The following is a 26,570-nucleotide window of genomic DNA, read 5'->3' as shown; positions in this document are numbered from 1 at the left end:
TGTCTGATTACAGCAATTTTTAAAAGTTCAGTAAAACTGCTAATTATAACAAATAGTTGAGCTGATGATGCTTTGTGGTGCATCGTGTATTTTAATGTTTTAATTTCTGTATGCAGGCATTTTACAATTTAAGATTTTTAAGCACAGTGACGTTTGGCTGCCACAAATTAACAATAGTTGAAGATTGCAACTAGTATGATTACATTAACATAGTTTTATGTGAAAAATTGAACTTGCATTTTCCCTGAGTGGAAGTGACCATAGTCACAAGAGGCAAATTAAATTCTACATGTTAAGCTTCCAAATATGTAAATGAGTAGTTTTAAAATTTTTTTCAAAAACTGTCTTTGTACATAGAGTAAATATATACATACTTATAAGATTTCCTTTTTGCAGAGCACTGGATGAGGTTGAAAGAATATACGAAGAGGGAGAACGAGCTCGTCGAGAAGAGTTGAGACACACACATCCAATATTTTCACGTATAGATTCATGGCTGGCTGACCAAATTAGAGCTACACATGAAACATTAACAGAACAGCACAAGTGGCGTCCACACGAACACTCATTGGCTCTATGTCGTCAGCATGATCTACAACAACACGCTTATTTTCTGCAGAGAGATTTGTCCTTTATGAGAGAGGTATGAATGTTTAGACAAAATTTTTTATTTTAATGTTTTTATCCTAGAAGAATGGCACATGCCCAGATATTATGTTTATGGTGGTGATGATAATCTTTGTATATTTATAAGCTCATTAGACTATTTTTCAGAGTTTTGATCTTGCTTTTTTGGTTTTCAGAGAGAACCAGTTTTGTTAAATGAATTGAAAAATCTGAAAGTGGCTATGAGAGTCTTTCAGTGGCGAGCCCAAGTATGGTTCCCCAGCAACTACATTGTCAGTCGAAGTTTCCAGGGAGAAAGTGAAATCATACCAACAGTGTTGGCATCTTCTCCCACTTCTATCACTACCCCTCGTACAGATCCGAACCATCCGGTTTATTTATTAGAAAAACAGGTAAGTTGTATGGATAACAATATGTCATAAATAAAAACATATGTACTTATTCTAATACACATAAATGCAGTAATAATTTTGTGTGTGATTATTGGAAAATGAAAATAAGATGTTGAAATTTAAAACCATTACATACCTAATTGCTGCCACCAATCTGTCAATTAAATCCTTCAAAATTAATATGCTTTTGCATGGCTTAATATCATCATAGGTAAATTGAGAAACGAGTTTTTGACCAATAGTAAGTCTTGGTTGTCCTGGGAACTAAAATATTTACATGATTTAAAGGTTTATCATTTTCAAGTTTGATGAATGGTAATTTTCAGCACTAGTACTTGATGTAAGTTGTGTGTTTAGCAGGTTTCAGTTTAAAATGGAAGAAATTGTTTAAAACTATTACAAAATAATTTGACTTGTACAGAATAATCTTTATGATTGTCGTAGCCAGTTGCTTATATGAGACAATTCTCTGTTCTTGTCTTCTGAAATTTCAGCTATATTTTTACCTTTCTTTGTCTTTATTCTTTATGTTATTAGTGAAAATAAGTTTGGTTAGTACTACAGTAATGGTTACAAATTGTGTTTCCTCCTACATGTTTTTGTTTAATTATTAATTTTTTTCTTCCAAAACCTCAGTTGTAAATACAGTAGAGCTTATTTTTAACCTGCAGTTAATCAGGACCACTTCAACACGCTGGCCTTTTTGGCGATGGTGTAACTTTGTGCACAGATCTTGGGCTTGGACCTGCAATACGTTGTTTTTCTTTGGGGTAAGATACTTTCAAGTCAGTATTGTTTTTGTATGTTTATTTGTATGTAATGGATGAAGAGTAAATAGGAACACCTTAACTTAACAGACTTCTATCCATATTAGCCGCATATTAGGGTTTTTTATTGCTATGGTGCCATTTTAGATGTGTTATATTTTTAAGTACTGAATCCCTTTGAATGTTGAGTGTCAAGTGCAGGTTAGTAACTATGTGGAATTTCTGTTAACTGTAAGATATATCTAGAGAATATTTAAGTGCAGAGTATACTGCATATAGGGTCTGTTACTTAACAGATTTTGTTACTTATTTGATAAGTATTAATACTGTACTCAGAAACTGTAGAAATTAGTATTTTAATGAAATAGTTTAATCAGACCACTTGTTATAGAAAATGCAACCTTCACTGAAGGAAGCTTAAGAAAAGTTTATGATTATCTGTACTCATACACTTTTACCCATGTACCTGTAACTCTTCAGTTTGTTGACAATTATGTACTTTGAGAAGTCAGTAAGGGAAAGATCATTAGAAGTCACAATGTAATTTTACTTCAGATGTGCATGAGTAGAATATTTGACAATGTATGTATTGAGGTACAAAGAGGTTGACATCTTTCATTTAGTCATCAATGACAGTCAGTATTCTGTTAAATATGAACTAAGTTTTCTTTTTAACAACAAAAGAAAAATACTGTATTAGCGTGGTGGTGGTGTCATGATGCCCTTACGTTTTCTATCGTTGTATATCTTTTTACATACATTGTATTTATGTATACACAGCTACGTACTTATACTATCTTCATATTCTTGTAGGCGGCTAGTTTCTCAGTCCCCATTCCTCATAGTTTTGCACATAGGTAAAATGGCTAATTAAGCCTGCAATAAGCAAGCAGAACTTCCATAGGTTAGGCCATTAGTGCAGTCAGTATATGTAAATTGATTAGGCTAAATTAGAGCAGGTGATGCTAATTAAGTCAAAACTAAATTGCCTCAGTTTTTTTCATGTGATAGATCCTAGTTGGGCGAGTGGTTTATGTACTTGCCTACCTATTCTGTAGTCCTGAGTTTGATTCCCCACTCTGCCAACATGGAAGCAGAGGAATTTATTTCTGGTTATTAGAAATTAAGTTCTCAATATAATGTGGGTGGTTTGGATCCCACATTAAGCTGTAGGTCCCATTGCTAGGTAACCATTTGGTTCCTAGCCATGTAAAAATTTCTAATCCTTCGGGCCAGCCCTAGGAGAGCTGATAATCAGCTCGGTGGTCTGGTTAAACTAAGATATATTTAACCTAACTTTTCTCATGTGATTTTCATCAGCTATTCACTTTTTCATTGTGTAGCATCATCATACCAATTTTTACATTCATTATCAAACTATCATCTCTGTTGCACTTGATTGTATAAGTATGAATTCAATAGTTGCAGTTTTATGGCATTGTTGTTCTTGCAGGAAATAGTGTTGTTCAATGTAGCTATATTTTTGTAGATTACCAATCTTCTCCAGTTTACTTTACGTACTGAGAATTTACTGACAATGATTGCATGGCATAGAATTCCAAATATAATGTTCATGGACAAAGGAATATTTAATGGAAATTACTGTTGGAATAAAGTGTTCTGAAAATTTTTTTAAATGCTTGGAAACCATCAGAATCTGCTTAAGTTTTAATTATCCTGTTATTAAGTTTTGAAAGAACTGTTTGACAGAATTTTATTGAGAAAAGAAACCCTTTGGGCCCACTGTATAGATTCAAATATTTCAATCCAGTGGTCTAGGTAAAGTATACAGTAATAATAATAAATAATAATTATGAGTGTTATTATTTTTGAATAATTAGATTTACATTGTACAGTATACTGTACGAACATGTCTTTGTAAACATTGGTTTATTTTTTATATTTTGATAAGGTGTTAGAAGTTGTTTAACACAGGATTTTTTACATCTAGGTGTGGCTGCCGCTTTGTTCTCCAGTCAGTCTGAGGGCTTTGCTGTGCCAAGAACCATTTATGCCAGATTTTGAGCTCTCACAGGTAAATATCCAGTCATGTAATAATTTTCAGAAGCACCACTGAAATTCAGTGCTGTAATGGTATTTCACTTTTGAAAAGATTTTTTTAACTTCTTATTATAGAGATTGTCATACTTATTATAGATCTTGTCATACTGCTATCTTTAATTACAGGTGAATGGTACAGTTTGTCCTAGTAAATCATCTCTAACTCCTACATTAGCATCACGACTACAAACACTCTGGCGTCACATATCAAAATCCAGATCACATTTTGAAACTACACCAGATACAGGTGAGTTGTTTTTTATGCTCATTTGTATAAATTTATATTTTACACAGTTTGAAAATCCATTATACACTTATCACATGTAACTTTAAGCTTTTGACTTTTATTTGCTTTCTTTTGTATTATTCATAATATATTTTTGCAGGCTTTATAGGGAAAGGTGTCACGAGGCACATGAACCGCGCTTGGAACTATGTCATGAAGGGTATTGTTGGCACATTGCTGTTAACGACAGTATTCCCATTAACTTGCCTCTTAGTGTCGATGGGATCGATGGCTGTGGCTGTTGTAGCACCATTGTGGTAGGCATTATGTTGTATTTGTTCCTGGTATATGTGATAGGTACAGCATATGTCATTATTTTAGAACATGAAATATATACTAAAAGATTAGCAAATGGTGATTGAGTCCATGGTTAACAAATAACAAAATCATTTCTTCTCAGCAAAATGAAGCCTGTTTTTATTAACTTCTTGTCTTATGCATATTAATGTAAATGTGTGTGCATGCTAGAGGTAAATGACATAATACATGTAGTGGTACTGACTCACTGTTGATGAGTTATGAAGCAGGTGAGGTGAAGTTTTTGACAAAGGTTTAGCAGTGTTTCAGCAGTTCAAGTGTGGATGTGGCCTTGACAATAATGTTTTTATTTCTGAAAAAAAGTACAGTCTATTAAAAGATAGTGATCATATTTGATGACATATAAATACTTTATAAAAAAAAAGGCTTAAAAATCACTTCAGTTAGGCCTTCTGTAGGCAAATGTTATGCTTGATACTCACTACTGTAGGCTAATTTTGTCTCAAATAGTTAGTACTACCTAGCTTGACTCCATAAGGATATAATTTACATAAATTATATTATTATTATTAATATTATTATTATTATTATTACTGTGTATAAAATTATATTATTATTATTAATATTATTATTATTATTATTATTACTGTGTATATAGTACATAGTTGACTTAAGACCTGTGTTACCTTTACATTCATTCTGAGAACAAAAATATGTGACCATAACAGCACCAACAGCACCATGAAGCAAACATTCTGTAGGTTAAATGCAAATTGTCTCACATCCATTCAGGCTTATCATACTTATGGCGTGTCTAATCATTCATTACGATAGTATTTCTTACATTTAACAATATTCTTACTGTTTCATGGAAAACACTAGCGTAAGCAAGAACGAGTAGTAATGATATAAGCGCCGAATCAAGAAACAGCTGTTATTTATTGTAACTATTGCATATATATTAAGAGTTACATTACAGTTATCAACTTCATAAAAACTTGCAAATTCTCAGTGGTGGCTTCCATACGTAAAGGTAAAGTAATTTTTATTTAAATGTCATGCAATGGAGAATTAGGTCTTAGAAAATTTTAGTTGCAAGGTTGTAGCCGCAGCAGCAGAAACAAATATGTGCAGACTGGAAAATATTTTGCAATAGGGCAAAACTATCTGAAACTTGAGAATCACACCTTTACTTCTTTTAAAATTGACTGCATTGATAAATTAAGGTTAGCTGCATTTTCAAAAGACAGCTTTGCTAATTTGCAAAAACATTTCTCAGAATAGTTTCATTTAGCAACAAATGGCAATGAGAATGTCAGTACCAGTCAGTCAGGTATCATTTTGCAACACTTTGCAATGATAATGTAGGTAAAACTTGATGAACAGATGGCTTTGAGAATGTAAATATTACCAAAATGCAAATGGTTCAGGATCGCAGTGTTCTTATATGTTATATAATCAAACTTTTATGATAATACTGTACATGCAATATCACTAGATACAGTAGAAGAGACAATTTTATGAAATTTATTGTATACATCCAAAGTATTTGATTTTTGGAAATGGATATTAACAGTGTAACAAGTTAATCAGGGCTGTAGTTCAGTTTTGTAATGTACTGCTAGTTTGCTGTTATCATTACATGCTTATTCTCTAAAAACATTTTTTTAATATGTCCTGCTGAAATAGGTCATCAATGCATCTTATATGCTATGAAATACTGTATGTTGTTTTTAGTTCTGATAAAAAGTACATACAAGTTTTGCATGATTATTTACAGAATTTAATATGCAGTAATGAAGATTTTTTTATTCATCATAATTATCTTTATCCAACAGGGTTCCAGCTCTTGTATTTCTTATCCATATAAGTTGCATACTTCTGTATGATGTAGATTCTCCAACGGGTAAACGAAAATGGAGCCCAATTCTACAAGCAATTGCTCTCCATCTCATTGCTCTAGGTATTATACAGCCTGTGTTGGCCTTCATTACTGCTACTTTGATCTGTCCAGTCGTGGCTACCATTGTTTTGTTATGTAAGTACTGTTGTTTTCGTTACTGGAAGTTAGTAGCTTTTTTGTAATATATCTTATTCAAAGTCACTAGTTTTTTTATATTGTTGAGACCACAAATGAAAAACGAAGATGGCTTGCCGACGGATATGCCCACTTCAACCTCCTCTGCCCATAATTATTCATTCTTACGTAATGAGATATTTTTATTGTTTTTAATTTCAGATGGAGTTGTACGTCGAGGGTTAAGACATATTTGGGATGCTTTCATGTTCCACGCAGTAATCAAGAAGAGAGGTCGAATCCCAGCCTCTGATAGCTTCCTTGTAAAGCGAATTGCAGGACCAGGGCTGCATAGCAACTTTTACTATCAGGTTGATTTATTTTGATGAGCTTCAGCATTATAAAGAATGAATTGGTTATCTGTATTTTGTCAGCAGGTAATGTTAGATATAAATATCAAATAAATACACTGGAGAATTCATTGAAGTCCAAAATTGCTAAAAAATGAGGTAGAAGAAAATGACTAAAAATCAATCCACTCTACTTCTTCACCCTAGTGAGAGTTTTACAGGTAGTATGTGTTGTTAAAAAGAATTTAAATTTAACTTGGATTAAGTCTAACAATCATCTTGAAGACTGTTTATACTAGATTTTTACTTCAGGATATAAGTTTATTTGGTGACTGGACTAGAGAGAAAACAAATTATTTTTTCATGGAAATTTATATTGTAACTATACTGTTTCCAGATAAGCTGTGAACAGGCATTAGCTGCCTTTGAAGCTCGACTTGAATTAGATGAGTTATCAGTTTATCAACGTGAAACTGAAGCTGTAATTTATAAACCTCTAATTGTTTACACGTAAGTAAAAATATTCCTAGTTAGGAGTATCGTGAGATTGTATTTTATTATTTTCAGAATTACCAGATATGAACTTGATAGAAGTGCATTTTTTACTGGCATTTCATCTTCTAGAAAATCTGTTTGATGGGATAGTTTCCTTTTGTCATTAATGGTAATTGGGGTTTAGACAGTTGTCAGAAAATATCCTACTTTCCTTCTTCCATGAGCTCTATTCCAATAGCCTTTAGTGCCTACAGTCTAAGACCAAGAACATGTTCTTTGATTAGCATCAGAATTCTCATGTTGAGGATCCACATTACTGCACCAATATTAGAAATCTGTCATTCTTTGTAGTACTTCATTTGTTAACAAATAATGCTGAATGTTGGGGTACGGTAAAGCTGAAGCAGCTTGATAGCTTAATGAGAAGAAACCAAAAGAACAGATGAAAAGTCATCTGTTACTGGTGGGGCTGAGGTGATGCTGCAAGGAATTTTTAGTACTATCTATTAGTGATACTGATGCTCATGTGTAAGAGCAGCTGTAATACTGTATCAGAGCACCATAGACCATAGTTTTCTGACTTGTATTGCTAGTAAATTCTTGATTGTTTCTCATCATTGTTAATTTTTTTATTTTCATGTCTATTTTTCCATTTTCGTTTATGAGACTTCTATTTTGTAGAGTATATGTTCTGCAGTTTGATCACTACATGGATATACTCTTCCATAAGGATGTTTAGTTTTTCAATAATAATGATAGTAGTAATGATAACATTATAGTGATAAAGGAGTTTGGTCATTTATTTTCCATTTCTGAGGAAAGTACTCTTACCTTCCCATAAATGTAGCTTTTATTATAAGTAATAACCCAAGATCCAGATAATAAAATAGTTATTAATTGCAATACGTATTCAAATAGGTAACCAGTTAATTAACACTTGTCAGTCAAAAATATTATAAAAAAAGAAATATACCATTTCTATATTTACTAAAGAATACTCTTTTGCCAAAATATAAATTCCTCTAGTGACTTCTGCTAACTCTAATCTGCAAGTTATAGCAACACATCAGAAAGTGGCTCACATCTAGGAGTGTATATAAATCCTTATAAACCATGGTTATATTATAGTAACACTTGCATCTACTGCTGTATACTTAGGTCGAAGAGGCACAAACTGAATCTAAGCATGAAATAAGGTTATAGCATTACTGTAAAGTATATTTACTGTACGTAGAATGAAGAGCTCCTCATTCTCCCAAAGAAAGGGAAATTAGTTTTGTTGTCTGTGTTTCTCATTAATATTTAATTCAAAGCACAAGGTTTGAAGAAGTAAACTGATATTGTTTCATTTCTTTCAGTGATTTTGTTCAAAGATGTTTTGGACCCTTCAGTGGAATAATTGGTAAAAGTGGTAACTACGACAGAGTGGAAAAGGAGGTCAGGGATCTAAGCTTAACACTACAGGAAAAAATTGACAGGCGACGCAGAGATCTTGCTCTTGGCCTTCCTATCAGTGTCAGGTAAGGAAATTTAAAACAATTGTTATGAAGAAAGGCAAAAATTATTTATGCATATAGTATATTAGTGAGTTTAATAAACATTTGATTTCATCAAGTGTTTTGTATTGTTGTCATTGTAAATGCACATAATTGAAGTTGATCTCTTCAAAGTCAGATTTTTTTCTGTAAAAGTTTACCTGTCGTAATTTGCAAAATTTTCAGTAAAGTATTACAAAGACAGTGTGAATGTGTACTGAATAGGCTGCTTTTTTTCTTTTGGTAGAAACTTAAGTCACCCATTTTTCTCTGTAGGTCAAAAGTGAAGCTCACCACAAGGGACTTGAAAATTACACTAAAGCAAGCCACCATTATGATAGAAGAATTCTATCCTTCACATGTGTTGTGTCGTATCATTGGTAGAAGTAGCAGCGAATCATCTGAAGGTGACTTGAGAGAGATCATACATCAGCTTGATCGTATTCAAGGGCGGATTAGTTCTTCTGCACCAAAAAATGTTGGTATCACTGAGACAGGAGCCACTTCTTCAAGAAGAGCTGCAGGCCCAGTTGAACCAAAGTTTGCAACAGTTGAAGAATGGTGGGACAGCAAAGGGCTGGCCTTTGGTAAGAAATATTAATGAAATTATGGCATATACAGGAAAATCATCCATACCTTTGCTAAAGCATTCAGTATGCTGCTTTCATCATTATAACTTGACCAGATAACAATAGCAATGTTATATAGTAGAATAAAATGTAATTACCAGTTAATAATATTAATGAATTATAGTAGAATAAAATCATAAAATATGGATATGATTATTTATATATTGTACAGCCAAATCCTGGCTATCAGTATATTATGTTCAATAATATTTGTCTTGGGTGTTGGATAAACAAATTATGATAATATTTTGTACAAGAGTATTCCTGTATATAGCAAATTAAAAGGTATTTCAGCTTGAATGGATAAGGTTGCTTCAAATAAACATGAAAAAGTTGTAAGCTGAAATTTGATAAGTTGTTCCTAACTAGTATTAAATATTTCAAATTCTTTGCAGGTGACTATGCAGGCCTTGCTTCACTAATTTTTACTGAAATCTTTAGTTCTGATTTCCTTACACCGATGGAAGAATCTGACACAAGCTTCCAAATGGAGGTACGTTGTGTTTTATGCATTGCTGACAAAGCTATCATGGTTATACTGGCAGTCACCGGTTATTGGTGGTGGTTTCGTTCCAATGGCTTGACGATAAGCATAAATTGCTGATAACCAAAAATTGGCTATTATCAGTGCCTCTATTAGATGTCTATCAGTGCCAATAACCAGAAATTGGGGCAGTTCGGTGCTAGACAATCCCCATATAACCGGATCGCTGATAACTGGGGACTGCCTGTAATGTGTATTTTGTGATATTAAGATTTAACATTAAGTAACATTTCTAGTCACTTGTAGGACTCTTCAGAAAGATTTGCTGTTCACAGATAATTGAAAACTGGAGCAAGGTAAAGTTAAAGAAGCTGGCCAGCTAGGCAGGAAAAGACCAAAGGAAACTGAAAAAAAAATAAAAGGCTGAAAATAGGGCATCAGTAACAGCAAATATGTATGATGTGTTTAGCAAAAGGGTGGCCTGTACTGAAGTGTATCAACCCCTCGAGGATTAGGAGGGGAGACATACTCACCTTCGTGGTATGAAGATTATATTTATGGTAAAATATTTACAAGATGTACTGGGATGGGGAGATACAGTACCTTTTAGTGCGTTATACATATTTTTTTTTAATATTCCTTTGTATACTTTAGTTTGCAAAAATACAATTACAGCTGACATACTAACATGAAAGATAATAACTGAAAACAACAGCAATCCCTGGGTGTATTTATGGGCAAATTTATACAAGATGGCCTGGGTTGAAGAGAGTATAAGTGCTCCTTTGATTTTTTGTGCTTTGCAAAATTACAATTAAGCTGACACACTTCATTCAATATACTACGTAAGTAGTTGTATACGTACAGTAATTACCTATAAAATGTTGAAGTTAGTACTTGTACTAAAGGTTAATATCTTCAATAATTTTAAAGGTACAGTACTAGTAAGTGGATATTTTTTGTGAAAGTTAATCAAGAGCTATGAAATATACTGGCTTGACATAGATTGACACAGTGTTTTAACTGGTGAAATCTCATGCTCTTGCATTAAGGCTGTACAGTAGTCGTGATCAGTTGGTACACAAATAATTTTTTTCAAAGTGCATATTATTTTTATTGAAATAGTTTTACCAGACCACTTAACTGATTATCAGCTCTCACAGGGATGGCATGAAGATTTCTTTTTAGTTACATACATACATATATATATATATAAATTATATATATTATATTTTGCCAATTAAATTGCACATTTTTAAAAACTTAGTAATTGGATTCATTGCAAATGTTGAAGCTTGTCAAAATTTCAGTGTTGGGGATTCTTCCAAAACTTAATGTTTGTTACTGATTATACATAGGCTATTCACACAGTACATGTTAAAGTTCGACGAGAATGTCTTATTCGAAGACATGTCAAAATTACTCAGCCCACAAGTCGCAAAATTAAGGAGACAAATATTTTGTTGCTGGTATTCATAATGGCTCCTCCATTCTGGAGACACCACCTCATGAACAGCACACATTAGTCAGTACAAGCAATTCTTTGCAGTATTGTATTGGACCCCGGCTGCATTGCTTGCTGCCTTTACTTTCCATTCATTTCCTTTGGTCTCATCTCATTTGGCTGTTCAGCCCATTTGTCTTTGGCTCACTCTAATTATCATCTCTCATTCAAGAGCAGATCTCCCCTGTCAGCATAGTGAGAGTATGGAGGTGACCCTGTAGTAAACTATTAGTCTATGATTAGTTTGGACTTCCTGCAGAATATGCATTAGGTATTTTGAGGAAAATGAAAGTATTCAATGATGAATAACAAATTTTATCATTTGAAGGTTCATGGTGTGAGCTTATCACGATACACAGAAATGATCAGGTGCTTGCCAGACAGACCTGACTTGGATGAAAAACTTACAGTCCACACTCCTCGAGGAAATATTCAGGTGAGTGGGCTGCTGTACAATTTATATAAAGTTGAAAGTACTGTATGGGCTGCTGTACAATTTACATTAAGTTGAAAGTAAAGTTAATTTTTTGTTTTAGATACTTACCTGTACCAAAAAATTTTGTAGTTGTATTTTATAAGGGAAAAGCAAAAACGAATCTTAGAAAAGGAAGTTTTTTCATATCACATAATATTGATCAAGATTAAATTTTTGACAGTTGAGATTGTCTTGCACATATAAGTAATTGGTAAAAAGATTCTTATTGGAGTTCATTGTTTGTTTTATGTTTAGCATTTTCCTGTGCACCTGTTTTATCTATCTCATTTGCATTGCTGTTATCGGAATGCATTTTACCTGCATTTTTTATATTTTCAGGTTCATGCTCCTTACTTAGATTTAGCGTCATTCACACCACTCGTAAGACATGGTGTCCCAACTCATCGCACTGGGAAAACCAGCCTTGCAGCCAGATTGTCTCTAAGACTTAACCCTGGTAAAAGAATGGGTGAGACATTAAACCATTCCTAAACCTCCTTAGTTCTTAACATCCTATTTAGATAAAATCTTCAGTGAATGAGCTTATGAATTAAGTGGATTGGATAGAACCAACTCTATGTAACAGTTGCATGTGTATTGAGGTAAACAGAAGATAATGCACTTGGTAATTGGCCAATATTCATTGATATCAATATGCTATTGTATCTCCTAAGAAGATGGTGTATTTAGGAACTGGAAAGAGATTGGTGATGGCTGGGAAATGAACATGTAATACTTTTATTTACTTGCTGGTTTCAAATTGTCATCAATAACACTATTAAACCTATGCTGAAAGTTAGATTTGATTAGGTATTTCCAAGATTTATGTCAACTAACAAAGTCTGGAAAAAGGTTAAAAATGTAGCTGAAACCTATAAGCAACTAGATTATATCAATCAATATTACTAAACAATTTTACCAAAAATACCATTAATTTAAAGATTAAATGAAACATTGGTTCTGTTCGTTAAATGTAAAAATCCATTTTAAATGCATCTAAATGAAAAGTTCTAAAACCTTTGAGTTCCTCTTTATACTCAGTTTTTTTTTTTTTTTTTTTTTTTTTTTTTTTTAAATCAGGGGTATGAAGAAAATAGAGTTGTTGCTAAGCTCAGAGTAAGTATATGTACTGACTATGATGAAATAAAAAAAAAGCTCTGTAGCTAACCAGAAATTGTTTTAGTCCTTAGTAGTTAATTTAAATCCCCTTTTATCTATGATTTTACAATTTTATCAATGACTTGAATTTTACCAATGTTTTAAATCCCCCCCCCTCCCCACTCCCTACTTGGTTTGATTCAAAAGGTTATTCAGGTGATGAATTATTGTTTTTGAAATTTTTTATATACATATTGATATAGTCATATAGATAATGCTGCACTATTCATATTTGTATACTGCACTATTCATATTTGAATGGTGACAGTGACTTGTAATATGAAGCTTTGAATGTATATATGTAATCTTCATAATTTATGATGTAAAGAGTACATCTGGCAGCATTCATCATCAGCAGCATTTTGTCAAATTTTACATTCATGGAGCTAATTATATGATGATTTCTCTCCTGCTTCTGTCTTATGTACTTAGTCTTGCATTCTCATCTGGTGTAAATCTACATCTACCCTTTCTCCATGGTCTTTAGAGCCTCCACAGCTGTGGGCATACTGTCTCTTCTGTAACTGATTGTTCCTGCTCTCTGTTTTATCATTTATAAGAAAAAATAGTCTGAGATTTTGAGATTACTGACTATTTTTCAATAACAGTGACCATATTTGCCAGCATAAAAAATATGTAGTAATACTATGCATTCCTTAATTATGGATATGAATTCAGAAAAAAATAAAAATACCCCACAGTAACTCACATACACTGATCACCATCCCCCTCCCCACTATAGGTTATTTTGAACCATGTGATGATCAGTTATTACTGTGAATTGGTAGGGAGTAAAACCTATACTATACAGTAGTACGTGTATCCAGCAGTCTTACGTAAATGCACGACTTACCCATGCCTAGCTAAGTCAACATGTACCGTACTATTAACATTAACAATCTCTGATTCGTGTATTGTAAATTTAAATCTGTCACAAGATATTTTACTACAATGTTCTTTATATGGAATACAGTAGTATACAAAAAATTATTGATAATTATGTACCATTAGTACTTGAGCTTGTGCAGTCAACGGACTAGCTTAGAATTAGCTTCCTCTTTCTCTCTTATTCATACAATGTATATTACAGAACTGCAATTTTAAGCTTATTAAAGATATTTGACAGAAGTATTGTTAGTTGTATAGGACAGTGCATAATAATTGATCATTGCACCCTCCAAAGCTAGTATGGCTACTTGAATTTAACATACTTGTCTCTTGGCAATCATAGTAAAACTATCTTCTTGTTAGATCATATTTGCATTCGAAGTTTTATAGAGAATTAGTTGATTATCCATTAGGAAAAATGTCAGTTTTTAGGAGTAGGACCATAAATATGTTTTTATCATTAATTATTACATATTCGAACTTATGGCTTAGTTTATTCTCTAATTTCTATCAGTCTTCCTCCTTATACTTTATTAATCTGTCATGTTATGTTTGGTATTGGGCATAGACTTTAATAGTAAAATTACTTGCTGTTGAATCATCTTGATTGTGCCAAGTTGGACCATCAGCTAACTTTCTTTTGTGGAACAGTGATAAGTGCACTCATCTCAAATTTAATGACCAGTGTTCAATTCTTGAACTGGCAGAGGAGGGCTGATATAGATGCTAAGTTTCAGTATGCCTCTGTTGACCTATGCAGATTCCCAGATGTTAATTGACCAATGTGGGTCACAGCTGTGGTGGAGAAAGAAAGAAATGTCACAAATAAGTGTTCAGTGCTCCATCTAAATGTATACCATTAAAACAGGTGGACCTCAACATGGTAGCCATTTGCAAGATAATCTCTTTTCATTTTACAATTGATATTGTAATTTTATGTTTAGTAAATATATTTTACAACATTAATACAGATGAAATAAACTATAAGCACTATGTAGTAGTTGGTCTGTACGCTTTGGTGAGATGACGAACATGGCTTCAGATTATGTTGGAGGGTGATGGAGTGGCAGGAGAGAAGAAAAAAACCCAACAAACTGTCTCATTGTGGGATTTGTTACCTTTTTCATCATGTTTCATTTAAATAAAAGATTACTGGTATACATACTACCTAAGATAATAGTTGCTGGTATCTGTAGTTACTAAAAACTTCTAAGAAATCTGTAGTTAGTTATGTTGGGAAGGTGTTAGGAATTTAGCTTACTAGCAGTGCGGTGTCTTGTAGTTTCACAGGCTAAATTTAATACTAACCTGTACCTTATAAGGCACAGAGATATTTTTCTTGACCTTGTTTTTGAAAGAAAAAAAAAATCAAATCTGGCAAATAGGGTATGTACTTTTATATTTTTTTAAATAAGTCACTAGTTCAAGTGAGATAACCATTTTGAGGGTAAATGTTTAATTGAAATTTATTTCTTCCAGTATGTGGAAGTCATGTTCCAGAAAAGTTACTTATTCCACCTCCCATCCCACATCCTGCTCATATCTCGGTGATCATTCACAACAGAGAAGCTTCTGAAACTATTCCCTTAGATACACCTCTTACCCTTCAGGTAAGTAAAATTTGGATTTGATTGTATGAGGAATGCTTAATTTTGTCATTTATTGCAAATCCTGAGGCTTACACAGTAGTTGCTGAAGGTTGGTGTGTCACAAGTTTGTGTACAGGAGAGAATTGCCAAAGTTTGTGTGTGTGTCTAGGCAGTCTAGAAGATGGTTTTTCTTATTGATAACTGATCACAATTTTGAGTTCAGTGTCAGCCTATACTAGTTCTTCATATAATGGAAGACAAGATATCTACCAATGAAAGGGTTAAACCATTGAGTGAGAACTTGCATTTTCAAGTTATTGCTGACATAGTTTAATTTTTTTTTTCTTCACCATCCAATAAAGAGAAATTTACATTATTCCACTACACCATGGTAATAATTTTCAGCTTAAACTCCAGTTTTTGTCTTGGTAGCATAATAAGATTATACAAAATTACATTAATAATGAAAACTTTTTATTTTTTTTATTTTAAAGTTTATTCATTGATGTTTAACATATTTGGGTGCAGCTGCCACTCTTTATAAAATTGTTGTAGTTCGAAATAGAGATACTTAATTAAGTATGACCTTTTATCACTATTCGTTGAAAGAATTATTCCAAATGGACGATTCTACACACCATTTTGTGTTGCAATACAAGCACATTATGATGGTAGAGACATTGCATGTAACTCATTTATCACTATGGCAATCCATTGTAGTTTTTTCTTTTATAGTCCTCTTATAAATTTTCTGCGCATAGGAAACCAACATGTCTGTTATGACCAATTATGTTGTTGAAGGCGAGTGTATATCTACACATTTATAGCACCTTGGATGACTTTATCCCCTTCCACAACTTGAAAGTTTTCATTTTCTCCTCTTTGCAGTTTCCTTTCACAGCTTACTTTTTCCAATAAAATTTGAATAAAAATGTTATAGTAAAATTTAGGTTGTTATTACAGAACATATAATAATACTGTTCAATTTTAAATAAGTGTAACTTGATGGGACTTATGTAAGCATTAATTTACCTAAAGGATGTGATGATGATTTTGTTGTGACTAATATTCCTTGTATCATTGTAATCTACTTAGTTTGTTGTACGTTTTCATGTACTGTTACCCAAGGTAGAGCAGGGTGACATTTCAGGCTCTTATTGATCTCATACTATCTTTTTAAGACTCCTGCCAGTGGTAAATGCAGTGAGAGCCAATTTCCATCATATAGTCTCACCATTTGTCATCTTAATACATAAGCACATATGCAGAATGAAGGTACCCCAGTCTGTCCTTTAGATAGTATTCAGCATCCCTCTTTGCACTAGATGATATGGGTACACTAATAAAAAGTGTAACTATCAGAATAACTTTCAATGGGTGTATAAAAGGATGATCGTGGTGTTTGTTCTTGGTTCACTAGTAAGAGGTACTCTTTAATGATGGGTGAATAATTCAGAGGATTTTTTTCCACAAAATTAACATTGCTTAAATGCTAAATTTTTTCATTCCAGTTGTTTCACAACCAAATATTGTTCCCAACTAAGGTAATCTGGTCAGCTTTGAACATGTTGCACCTTTGCTTGCTTTTCTTAATTTTTCTTGCAAGATCATACAGAAAGAGCATACTACTCCTAGGAATTACAGATGAAATTGATCCATCATATTTAACTGGATTTATTGTTGACATTTTGGAAAAAGTTTTCAGATCTGTACTTTTTTTAGCTTTATAATTTAGTAGTGTTTGACATTAATAAATTAATAAAATATTGCAGGTAATTCGAACAATAGAAGATTCGCCTCACGTTGTGGCTGCCTTCACTTCTGTACCACTTGCTGAAGATGGCACACCAATGTCCGACTCTAGGTCATCATCAATGTCGCATGACAGGTCATTTTATGATGACCCTTCTCTGTATGATGGCCCATACAACAATCCCTCTCGTGCTGGCACAGCAGATCGAAGAGGCACAAGATTCTCATCTGGACGATCACGCACTGCAACACTAGAAATGACAGCAACCTTAGATAGGATGGAGCAACGCACAAATGCTCATGAATATAACAGGTATTTAATTTATTTTGTATATATCATATAACTTTTGTGATTATATAAGTTACATATTTGCATATTCTTAATTGAATGTTTCTGTAAAATTCATGGGATAGCATTACAGCCAAAACAAAACTCAAGTTTGAAAGAAGAGTTGGGCTTCCTAACACTACACCCTGTAGGGAGTAGTCGTCAGTGCACCACATGAGGTGCACTGTAGGCATTACTTGAGGTTCTTTGCAGTGTTCCTTCAGCCCTAGCTGACACCCTTTCATTCCTATTACTGTATCTCTGTTCATCTTTGGCCTAAATTTTGTATTCTAATCTATTCCATGCCAAACTGTACAATTTACATTCTTGCCATGCACCACAAGTCAATTTAAATGTCAGAAACGGGGGTTTTAATGCAGTGAAGCTTGATTTATTTATTAGCCATAATTCTTTGCTGGTTTTGTTAAGTTGTGCGTACTTGAGGTATCCTTGAATACATCCTCGTATTCATATAACAATTCTCCCATTTCTGTTGGTGGGACATAACTGCAATGGGACATTCTTTTCTTCTTGTTGGCCTGCTGCTTTTGTTGTTGTACGTCTGCTTGGCTTTTGGGGAGATGAATTGTGTTGCTTTGGTAACCAGTTGCTTTGCTGAGACGTCGAATAGTAAGTTGTGTGCTGTTAGGAAATTCACTCCTAACAACACAACGCCATTGTTACGTCTGCTGTTATAAAAGACCAGTTGTAGTCTTTCCTGTAGATGGGAACTTGCATCTCCCGCCTTCCATAAATTGTCAGTGGAGGGGCAAAGGTTGAGTTGTTTTAAGAAGAAGCATATTTTAGTCCTCTTGTACCTGGAAGAAAGGCAGTAGTGAGCAGGAGTGATTTCTCTTACAAGGCAACCTGTCTGCTCACCGCTGACATTAGTATGGGTGGGTTGCATGTGCGACCCTACTGCATGTCTTTTGAGAATAGGCAGCCTTTGTCACACTTCCTCCTGAACCTCCAGTGAAAGACTTGGATGGCTTGTATAGGGAAGCGCCTTTTGTAAATGAGGCTGGCTGGCTCATCTGCATTGTTAGCATCTTTGTTGTCCGACTTCTGTTTGGGGCAATGTGCTGCCGATACTGGGTGTGAGGGGTGCTGCTCTATGTGGCGTGTGCACCTCGCAACCATGACCAAGAATTCTTCTATAGGCATGGCTGCCACTGTCTGGCAGGGTAATTTAGACAGGAGTACCTCCCTCACAAGCTCCAAGGAAGACTTGTGTTGGCTGCCTCTGGTGGGCTGGATGATGAGTCGCTACAGTTGTTTGTATGTGTGTCCTATAAGGGCCCCTATGTGATTGAAGAACTTATTTGCTCTCTGGGTGGGTGGCATGCTGAAGGATGACTTCAGCTGGTTCTGCAGGATGTCGTAGGTGAAGGGGGGTCTTTAGTTCTTGGAGCCATTTTGCTTTTCGCATTGCCAAGGTGATCATCTTCGTGCAGAGAATAGTTTCCATCCTGAAAAACCATGCTTCAGAGTGGTTGGGTGGTTGGTCATCTTTCCAGTGTCACAAATGTGAGGTGAGGTACAAACAAGAGTGCAGTCTGAGGCTTACTGAATTTATTCAAACAACTTTCGCAAAGGTCAGTAGCTCATTTGAACTGCAGAGTAATCATGACAGATTGGAGAAGGGATATTTACGTGAAATCCAGGCGCTACAGGACAATGGCCTTAATGAAAGGCTCATGTTTTTGGGCTGGTGTTCAGTATGTATGCTAGCTTCAATCTGTCAATTGAAACCACATCATCCTCCTATCACCCATCATTTGGTAGGCTTTGGAGTATTCTGAGTGTGTAAGTTCTTCCGCTTTGGCGAAAGACTGTTTGTCTTTTCTTACGACTGTAGTTCGTAAGCATTACTGGTTCTTCTTTCCTTCTCTCCTACGTTGTATCTTAGTAAAGTGATTCTTCTTAGAATAAGGGAGATGATTCAAACGGAGAAGTTGATAACTGTAAAACAACTTTATTTCTCAACTCCATCATAAGAGAGATAGTTCGGTCAGGAGACCGTTCCGTTTGATAACTTGAAATTAACTAAATTCTCAAAGCATCGTGTTGATAGCGAAACACTAGCTATCTCAGCGATTCACATAAAAAGACATAAGTAGTCCGCCGGCTCGGAAGTTACAAGTTTCCGGCGCAGGTTAACAGGTCAACCGCTTCCCATGGAAGGTGTTGTGAGTAGTTAACAATTTTAAGGAATGATGATGTTTCCAAAGAAACGTAAACCAGGCTACTGCAGGCATTGCACAGCGTGATCTAGATTTGTGATAGTCACGTAGGACGCTCCTAATTCACCAATGACCCCTCAGGTCATGGATTCTATTTACAGATATGTAATTATTTGTTTCAAATAATGTATTTATTACAAGTGGGCTGGGAAGAGGGGGTGCTCGGGCATTGACCTGAAAGAATGTATATTTTACATTCTGCAGATCTTCAGGGGATGTACACTTTTGTGTTTGTTTGGTAGATTGTCTTGGCTGGTAATAATTTTTCTATTGCATTTCTAGTGTCAGCTGTCGTCGTTGTTTTATATTTTCTAGAAAAACATCTGCTGGAAATGCCAATGCTTGGGTGTGAAGGACTTCTGCTGAAGGTGCATTGAATATTTCATGCGATGTTGTTCCGAGTCCTAGCATGACCCATGGCAGTGCTTTTCTTAAACTTCTTCCTTGGCATATGGCATGAGAGAGGCTTTCAATGATCTGTGTAACCTGGCTTCAGGGTTGTAGGTTGTTGTTCTGAAAACTCACTCTCTCTCTCTCTCTCTCTCTTTCTCTCCTTGGAGTCTGGCACGGCATACACTCTGGCACGGGATGCAATCTCTTGCCCATGTCTTTCCTCAGGCCCCACCAGATGTACTGCTCTGCTGCTGCTCATGCGGTTGATCGAGCTGATGAGTGGGATAGGTTGCAGATGAGATTAAAACCTTTCCTTCTTAGCCCTCTGGCAAGTATGGGCATGGGCATCCAGTGCTCGTCTCTCAGGTGTTGGTTGTTGATCAACATCAACAGGTCACTCAATTAGTGGGCAGGGTTTATCTGCCGCAGTCACTGTAATCTCGGAATAGGATATCCAAAGCTGGCTGGTGTTGACACAGTTTCATGACAGGGTGTCTGCCCTGGTGTTCGATGAGCCTTTCTGGTACTTATTGGTGCAGGAGTGCTCAATTTTCGCTGATAGGTGCCATTGTTGTCGCATTGATCATGTGTCTGCTGACTGTGAAGGAGTGCACAAGTGGCTGGTGGTCTGTCTGCACCACAAATTATTGTTCTTCAAGCATGTGGCGGAACAGTGAACTGCTTTGTAGACTGGAAGGAGCTCCCTGCCGAACATTGAGTACTTCTGCTCTGCTATTGTTAGCTTTCTGCTATAGAACGCTAACGAATGATGGCAACCATCAGTGTCCTGCTTGCGTCAGTTGTTAGTGTGAGGGATCTGTGGGGTAAAAAGAAATAATGTTGTTGCAGAGGTTATTGCTTCCTTTGCTAATTTAAATGCATCATCTTATTGTTCTGCTCAATTTAATTGGATTTTTTTTTCCTTTGAGAAGCTGATGTACTATAGGACTTACTAATTTTGTGCTGTTTGGAATGAACCTGTGATAGTAATTTATTAAACCAGAAAATTCTTGCATTGATATTTGGGGGAATATGTTATTGGTTTAAATTTTCCAGCAGGGGTTTGATGCCATCTGGGCTAACAATGTGTCTCGGAACCTACCATTTGCTTTGCACATTCACATTCATCTTTATGCACTATTAGGCAGTTTTCTTTCAGTCTTTGTAACACTGTTCTCACATGTTTGAGGTGTTGTTTGCAGTTTGGGCTGAAGATTAATCAGTTATCAATGACATATATTACACTATGTGAGGTCCCCAAATATTTTGCCCATTAACCTTTGGAATGTTGCCCCCGAGTTATGGAGGCCAAAGCAGCTGTAGTCCAACAAACCAAATGAGTGGAGCAAAAATATTCACAAAAGTCAATCTGCTAAATGGGTATTTTCAAGTGCTGGTAGCAAAAGAAGACATCAAAAAGACAGCAACCATCACCCCAAAGGGGCACCTACAGTGGGTATCTGTCTGGATTTGTTTTCACATTCAACTGTTGGTGATTTCTGCAGGGGTGGCATGTTTAGTCTGATTTTGGTACCATGTGTAATGGTGATGTCCATGGGCTGGTGGTTGCTTTCTGACATATTCCAGCTTGTTCCATGTCTTTAAATAACATTTTTGTGTAGGCAAGCTCTCTAGAGCCAGCCATTTGAATCTTGAATGGATTGGGAGACCTTCTCTTTCAGTGTGGTGCTGGATTGCATGCTTTGCTGGCTTTGTTAGATTGTCCTTGAATACATCCTCGTATTCTCATAACAGTTCTCTAATTTCTGTTGGTGGGACGTCAGGTGCAATGGGACGTATTCTTTTCTTTTTGTTGTTCTACATCTGCTTGGCTATTGGGGAAGATGAATTCGGTGTTGCTTTACTGCGACGTCTGCTAGTAGGTGCCTAGGTGGTGAGCTGTTAGGAAAGCCGCCCCTAACAATGCCATTGTCATGTCTGCTGCAATGAAAGACCAGTTGTAGTCTTTCCCATTGAAAATAACTTTTCTGGGCTCAGCCGTGTCGCTCCGTGAAATGTGTCCTCTTTAGCACTATTTCTAGTAAAATATTGCTATGATACCAGAGAACTGCTAAATTGGACATGTCAGAAGTCTCTGACTCGCTCACCTAAATAAAAGGTGTCGGTATAGAACTGGGGCGAGTGTTAAACACTACCACAGCAACCCCTCCAATTAGCCTTTTCCTCATCAAAAGACCCTGAAAACGGGGAGCCGACCTATAGGTCACACCCAGCTACCCTGTTGAAGGGGACTGCGGCGTCATTCTTATCGATAGCCTCCCAGCGTTGCACGCTTGTTTATAGCTATCTGTTCTTTTTATTGGTTTCATTAACATTTTACCTACCTCAGCAAATGCCTTAGCTACTAGAATAAGTGTATAATCGTGTATAGTTTTACGTACATACAAATTATCTGTAATTATTTTATTATGTATGTGACTTGTTGCAAATGTTGCCACATGTTTTGGCTATATAGTATATTTTGTAAATAAATTGTATTTTTTCCAATTCTAAACTATTTTATTATTTCCTTTGATTTCATTAATATGATTTTTCCTTTCAGGATAGTATAGCTTGGTGTTTCTCTGGTACAATTTCACGGAGCGACACGGCTGAGCCCAGAAAAGGGATTTTGACGTAGGAAAAATCTATTTCTGGGCGAGGAAGCCGTGCCGCCCAGTGAAATCCCCCCCTTTTTTCCTTTTTTCCCCCCCTTGCTGTGCACCAAGCTTCTTTGCTATCGATAAGTATGACGCCGCAGTCCCCTTCAACAGGGTAGCTGGGTGTGACCTATAGGTCGGCTCCCCGTTTTCAGGGTCTTTTGATGAGGAAAAGGCTAATTGGAGGGGTTGCTGTGGTAGTGTTTAACACTCGCCCCAGTTCTATACCGACACCTTTTATTTAGGTGAGCGAGTCAGAGACTTCTGACATGTCCAATTTAGCAGTTCTCTGGTATCATAGCAATATTTTACTAGAAATAGTGCTAAAGAGGACACATTTCACTGGGCGACACGGCTTCCTCGCCCAGAAATAGATTTTTCCTACGTCAAAATCCCTTTCATCTCCCGCCTTCTGTAAATTGTCAGTGGTGCTCTGCTGGCTGTCGATACTGGTTGCCTGGTCTGGCTGAGATGAAAGATCTGCAAGCTCCGGTGTCCACTATGAACGCCACATCGGTCCTTTCAACTTTTAAGGAACATATTTCAGTCATCTCTTGTACCTGGAAGAAAGACAGCAGTGAACAAGCAAGTTTTCTCTTACAAGGCAACCTGCCTGCTCACTGTTGACGTTGGTATGGGTGGGTTGCGCATGCATTTTTAGAATAAGCATCTTTGGTGCACTTTCTCTCCATGCTCCCAAACCTCCAATGATAGAAGCAAGTAACCTCTGGAGTCTCTTGTTTCTTCTACGGGAGCTTATCACTGATGTCTTGTCAGGGGAAGCACCTTTTGTAAATGGGGGCAGCTGGCTCGTCTGCATCGCTGTCTTCTTCAGTGTCAGATGTCTGTTCAATGCAATGTGCTGCTGATGCTGGCTGTGAAGGGTCTGCTGCTGTATGTGTAGTGAGTACCTCTTCAATCGCGACCAGGAATCATTCTATGGGCATAGCTACTACTGTGTGGCGGGTTAGTTTAGTCAGGAGTACCTTCCTCACAATGTCCATGGAAGAATCAGCTTGGCTGCTCCTGGCGGGCAGTTATTGAGTCATTGCAGTTGTTTGTACACAAGCAACAGCTGCTTGTCTCCTATCAGAGCCCTTACATGATTGAGGAACTCCTTCACTCTCTGGGTGGGTGGCCTGCTGCATGATAACTTCAACTGGTCCTTAAGGATGTCATATGTGACAGGTGCCTCTAGTTTTTGGAACCATCCTGCTATCTGTTTGAGGATGTTCTCTGGCAGGAATTTAAGGATGGCATCTGATTTCAGACTCACCAAGGTGATCCACGTTCATGGAGAAAATTGTTTCTGCCCTGAAAAACCATGTATCTTGTTGGTGGAGTATAAAGGTCAGTAGTCGTATGTAACGCAGCTGCAAGATTTTCACTTGTCAGGGGAAGGTCTTTTTTGTAAAAGACCTTCCCCTGTCTCCTTCAGTGTCAGATGTCTGTTCGGTGCAATGTGCTGCTGATGCTGGTTGTGAGGGTCTGCTGCTCTTACGTGCTGTGTGTACCTTGGCCAGCAGGGTGATGAATCGTTGCATTTGTTTGTGCACGTGCGACAGCCTCATCTCCTATTGGGGCCCCTATGTGATTGAGGCACTTCTTCACTCTCTGGGTGGGTGGCGGAATGCTGCAGGATGACTTCAACTGACTTCAACTGGTCCTTCAGGATGCCATATGTGACAAAGGCCTCTAGTTCTTGGAACCATCCTGCTATCTGCTCGAAGGTGTCCTCAGGCAGGAATTTAAGGACGGCATCTACTTTCAGACTCACCGAGGTGATCCATGTTCATGCAGAAAATTATTTCCGCCCTGAAAAACCATGCTTCTGGGTGGTGGAGTGTGAAAGGTGAAAGGCGGTAGTTGTAAGGAGGCGGCAGCAAGATTTTCACTGATGGTGTAGGGGTTGTCGCCTGGACTGGTCGAGATGAAAGATCTGCAAGCTCTGGTGTCCACTAGGAACTCTTTGTCAGACCATTCACCTTTTGAGAAAACATATTTCAGTCCTTCTCTTGGACCTGGAAGAAAGACATTAGTATGGGTGGGTCACACATGCTTTTGTAGAATAGGCAGCCTTTGGTGCACTTTCTGGCCTTTCTCCCAAACCTCCAGTGAAAGAAGCATGTCACTTTTGAAGGCTCATGTTTCTTCTATGGGAGCTTATCTCTGATGTCTTGTCAGGAAAATCCCCTTTTGTAAGTGGGGGCCGGCTGTCTCATCTTCATCGTTGTCTTCTTCAGTGTCAGATGTCTGTTCGGTGCAATGTGCTGCTGATGCTGGCTGAGGGGTCTGTTGCTGTGTGCTGTGTACCTCGTCAGTCAGACCAGGAATTGTTCTATGGGCATGGCTACTACTGTCTGGCAGAGTAGTCAAGTCAGGAGTACCTCCCTCATAAAGTCCATAGAAAAATCGGGTTGACTGCCCCTGGTGGGGCAGGGTGATGAGTCGTTGCAGTTGTTTGTACACATGCAACAGCCACTTGTCTCCTATCAGGGCCCCTACATGATTGAGGAACTGCTCTCTGTGGGTGGGTGGCATGTTGCAGGATGACTCCAACTGGGCATTCAAGATGTCATAGGTGACGTGGGCCTCTAGTTCTTGGAACCATCCTGCTATCTGTTCGAAGATGTCCTCCAGCAAGAATTTTGATAATGGCATCTGCTTTCAGACTCACCAAGGTGATCCATCTTTATGCAGAAAATAGTTTCTGCCCTGAAAGACCATGCTTCTGGGTGGTGGAGCATGAAGGGCGGTAGTCATATGGAGGCGGCTGCAAGATTTTCACTAATGGTGTAGGGGTCATTGGTGGTGGCGCGGTCGGTCATTTTTCCTGTCATTAATGTGAGGGTGAGGTACAAACAAGAGTATAGTCTGAGGCTTACTGGTTTTTTTCATACAACTTTCACACTATGTCTTTTCAGGTTACTACATTGTCATCATCCACAAAGCTTTGTTTGTTAGCACTTGACTAAATGGTAACTGTCTTTTCATATAAAGTTGAATTTTATTGGTGCAGGTATCAGGTATCCAAGTTTGATGTAAAAAAAAACATGAGGAAAATGCAATTCATTGTACAGTACTCCATTCTATAAACTTATAGCCTTTTTCACATGAGATATCACCAGATTATTATTTTCCAATATAAAATTGCTTACCTTGCAGTTCACATAACCCCTAAAGTCTGCCAAATTTTATCATTGAGAACCAGTTCTAAGGTAGTATAGAAAAACTGTGCAGCATTTTATTTTATCAATGGCACAATTTATTAAAGAACTTAGTTTATGCAAAATCAGGTCTGTGTAGCTGCTAGTGTTACAGTATCCTTTTAGTTTTTAGTGCAATAAAACAACTTTGAGAGACTGATAACAGAGGATAGTTACTGCTAATTAGGAGAAACTTTTATTTCCTTTGGAGCCGTTCCAAAATGGGAAAATTGTTTTCTGAACTATATACTAGTGTATTTACTATTTAAACAAACATTTTGAAAGGGTAGATAAAGAAAATGTTGGTTAGAAATTTCTGCCTAATATGATATGGTTTGGTATTTTGCACATTTACTTGTATATACATTTCAAAAATGTTTAACCTAATGGTCATCACAATTTTAGTGAGTATTTTGAAATGCTTAATCTAATGGTCAGGTGTTATATATATCATGGATCAGTGTAAGTTTTAA

General features: G+C 36.5%; 1 protein-coding gene across 7 annotated transcripts in view; it reads left to right on the top strand.

The window, feature by feature from the left end:
- Nucleotides 1-26,570, top strand: part of LOC135214466 (uncharacterized) — a 422,924-nt gene that overhangs the window by 393,109 nt on the left and 3,245 nt on the right. For 6 of the 7 annotated variants that reach the window (XM_064248810.1, XM_064248804.1, XM_064248807.1 and 3 more), the window contains 16 exons: nt 397-643; nt 804-1,019; nt 1,691-1,789; nt 3,738-3,821; nt 3,974-4,094; nt 4,234-4,390; nt 6,230-6,429; nt 6,631-6,779; nt 7,156-7,268; nt 8,612-8,773; nt 9,065-9,375; nt 9,813-9,910; nt 11,734-11,841; nt 12,220-12,349; nt 15,406-15,536; nt 17,288-17,580. In XM_064248810.1, the coding sequence (XP_064104880.1) occupies nt 397-643; nt 804-1,019; nt 1,691-1,789; nt 3,738-3,821; nt 3,974-4,094; nt 4,234-4,390; nt 6,230-6,429; nt 6,631-6,779; nt 7,156-7,268; nt 8,612-8,773; nt 9,065-9,375; nt 9,813-9,910; nt 11,734-11,841; nt 12,220-12,349; nt 15,406-15,536; nt 17,288-17,580 (2,619 nt within the window). The remainder of the gene's footprint in view (nt 1-396; nt 644-803; nt 1,020-1,690; nt 1,790-3,737; nt 3,822-3,973; nt 4,095-4,233; nt 4,391-6,229; nt 6,430-6,630; nt 6,780-7,155; nt 7,269-8,611; nt 8,774-9,064; nt 9,376-9,812; nt 9,911-11,733; nt 11,842-12,219; nt 12,350-15,405; nt 15,537-17,287; nt 17,581-26,570) is intronic. The other variant, XM_064248805.1, reaches the window with a different exon arrangement.

Source organism: Macrobrachium nipponense, chromosome 45, assembly GCF_015104395.2.
Source record: "Macrobrachium nipponense isolate FS-2020 chromosome 45, ASM1510439v2, whole genome shotgun sequence".
NCBI lineage: Eukaryota > Metazoa > Arthropoda > Malacostraca > Decapoda > Palaemonidae > Macrobrachium > Macrobrachium nipponense.
The sequence above is the reverse complement of the archived record's forward strand: the minus strand, read 5'-3'. Positions and strand labels throughout refer to the sequence as shown.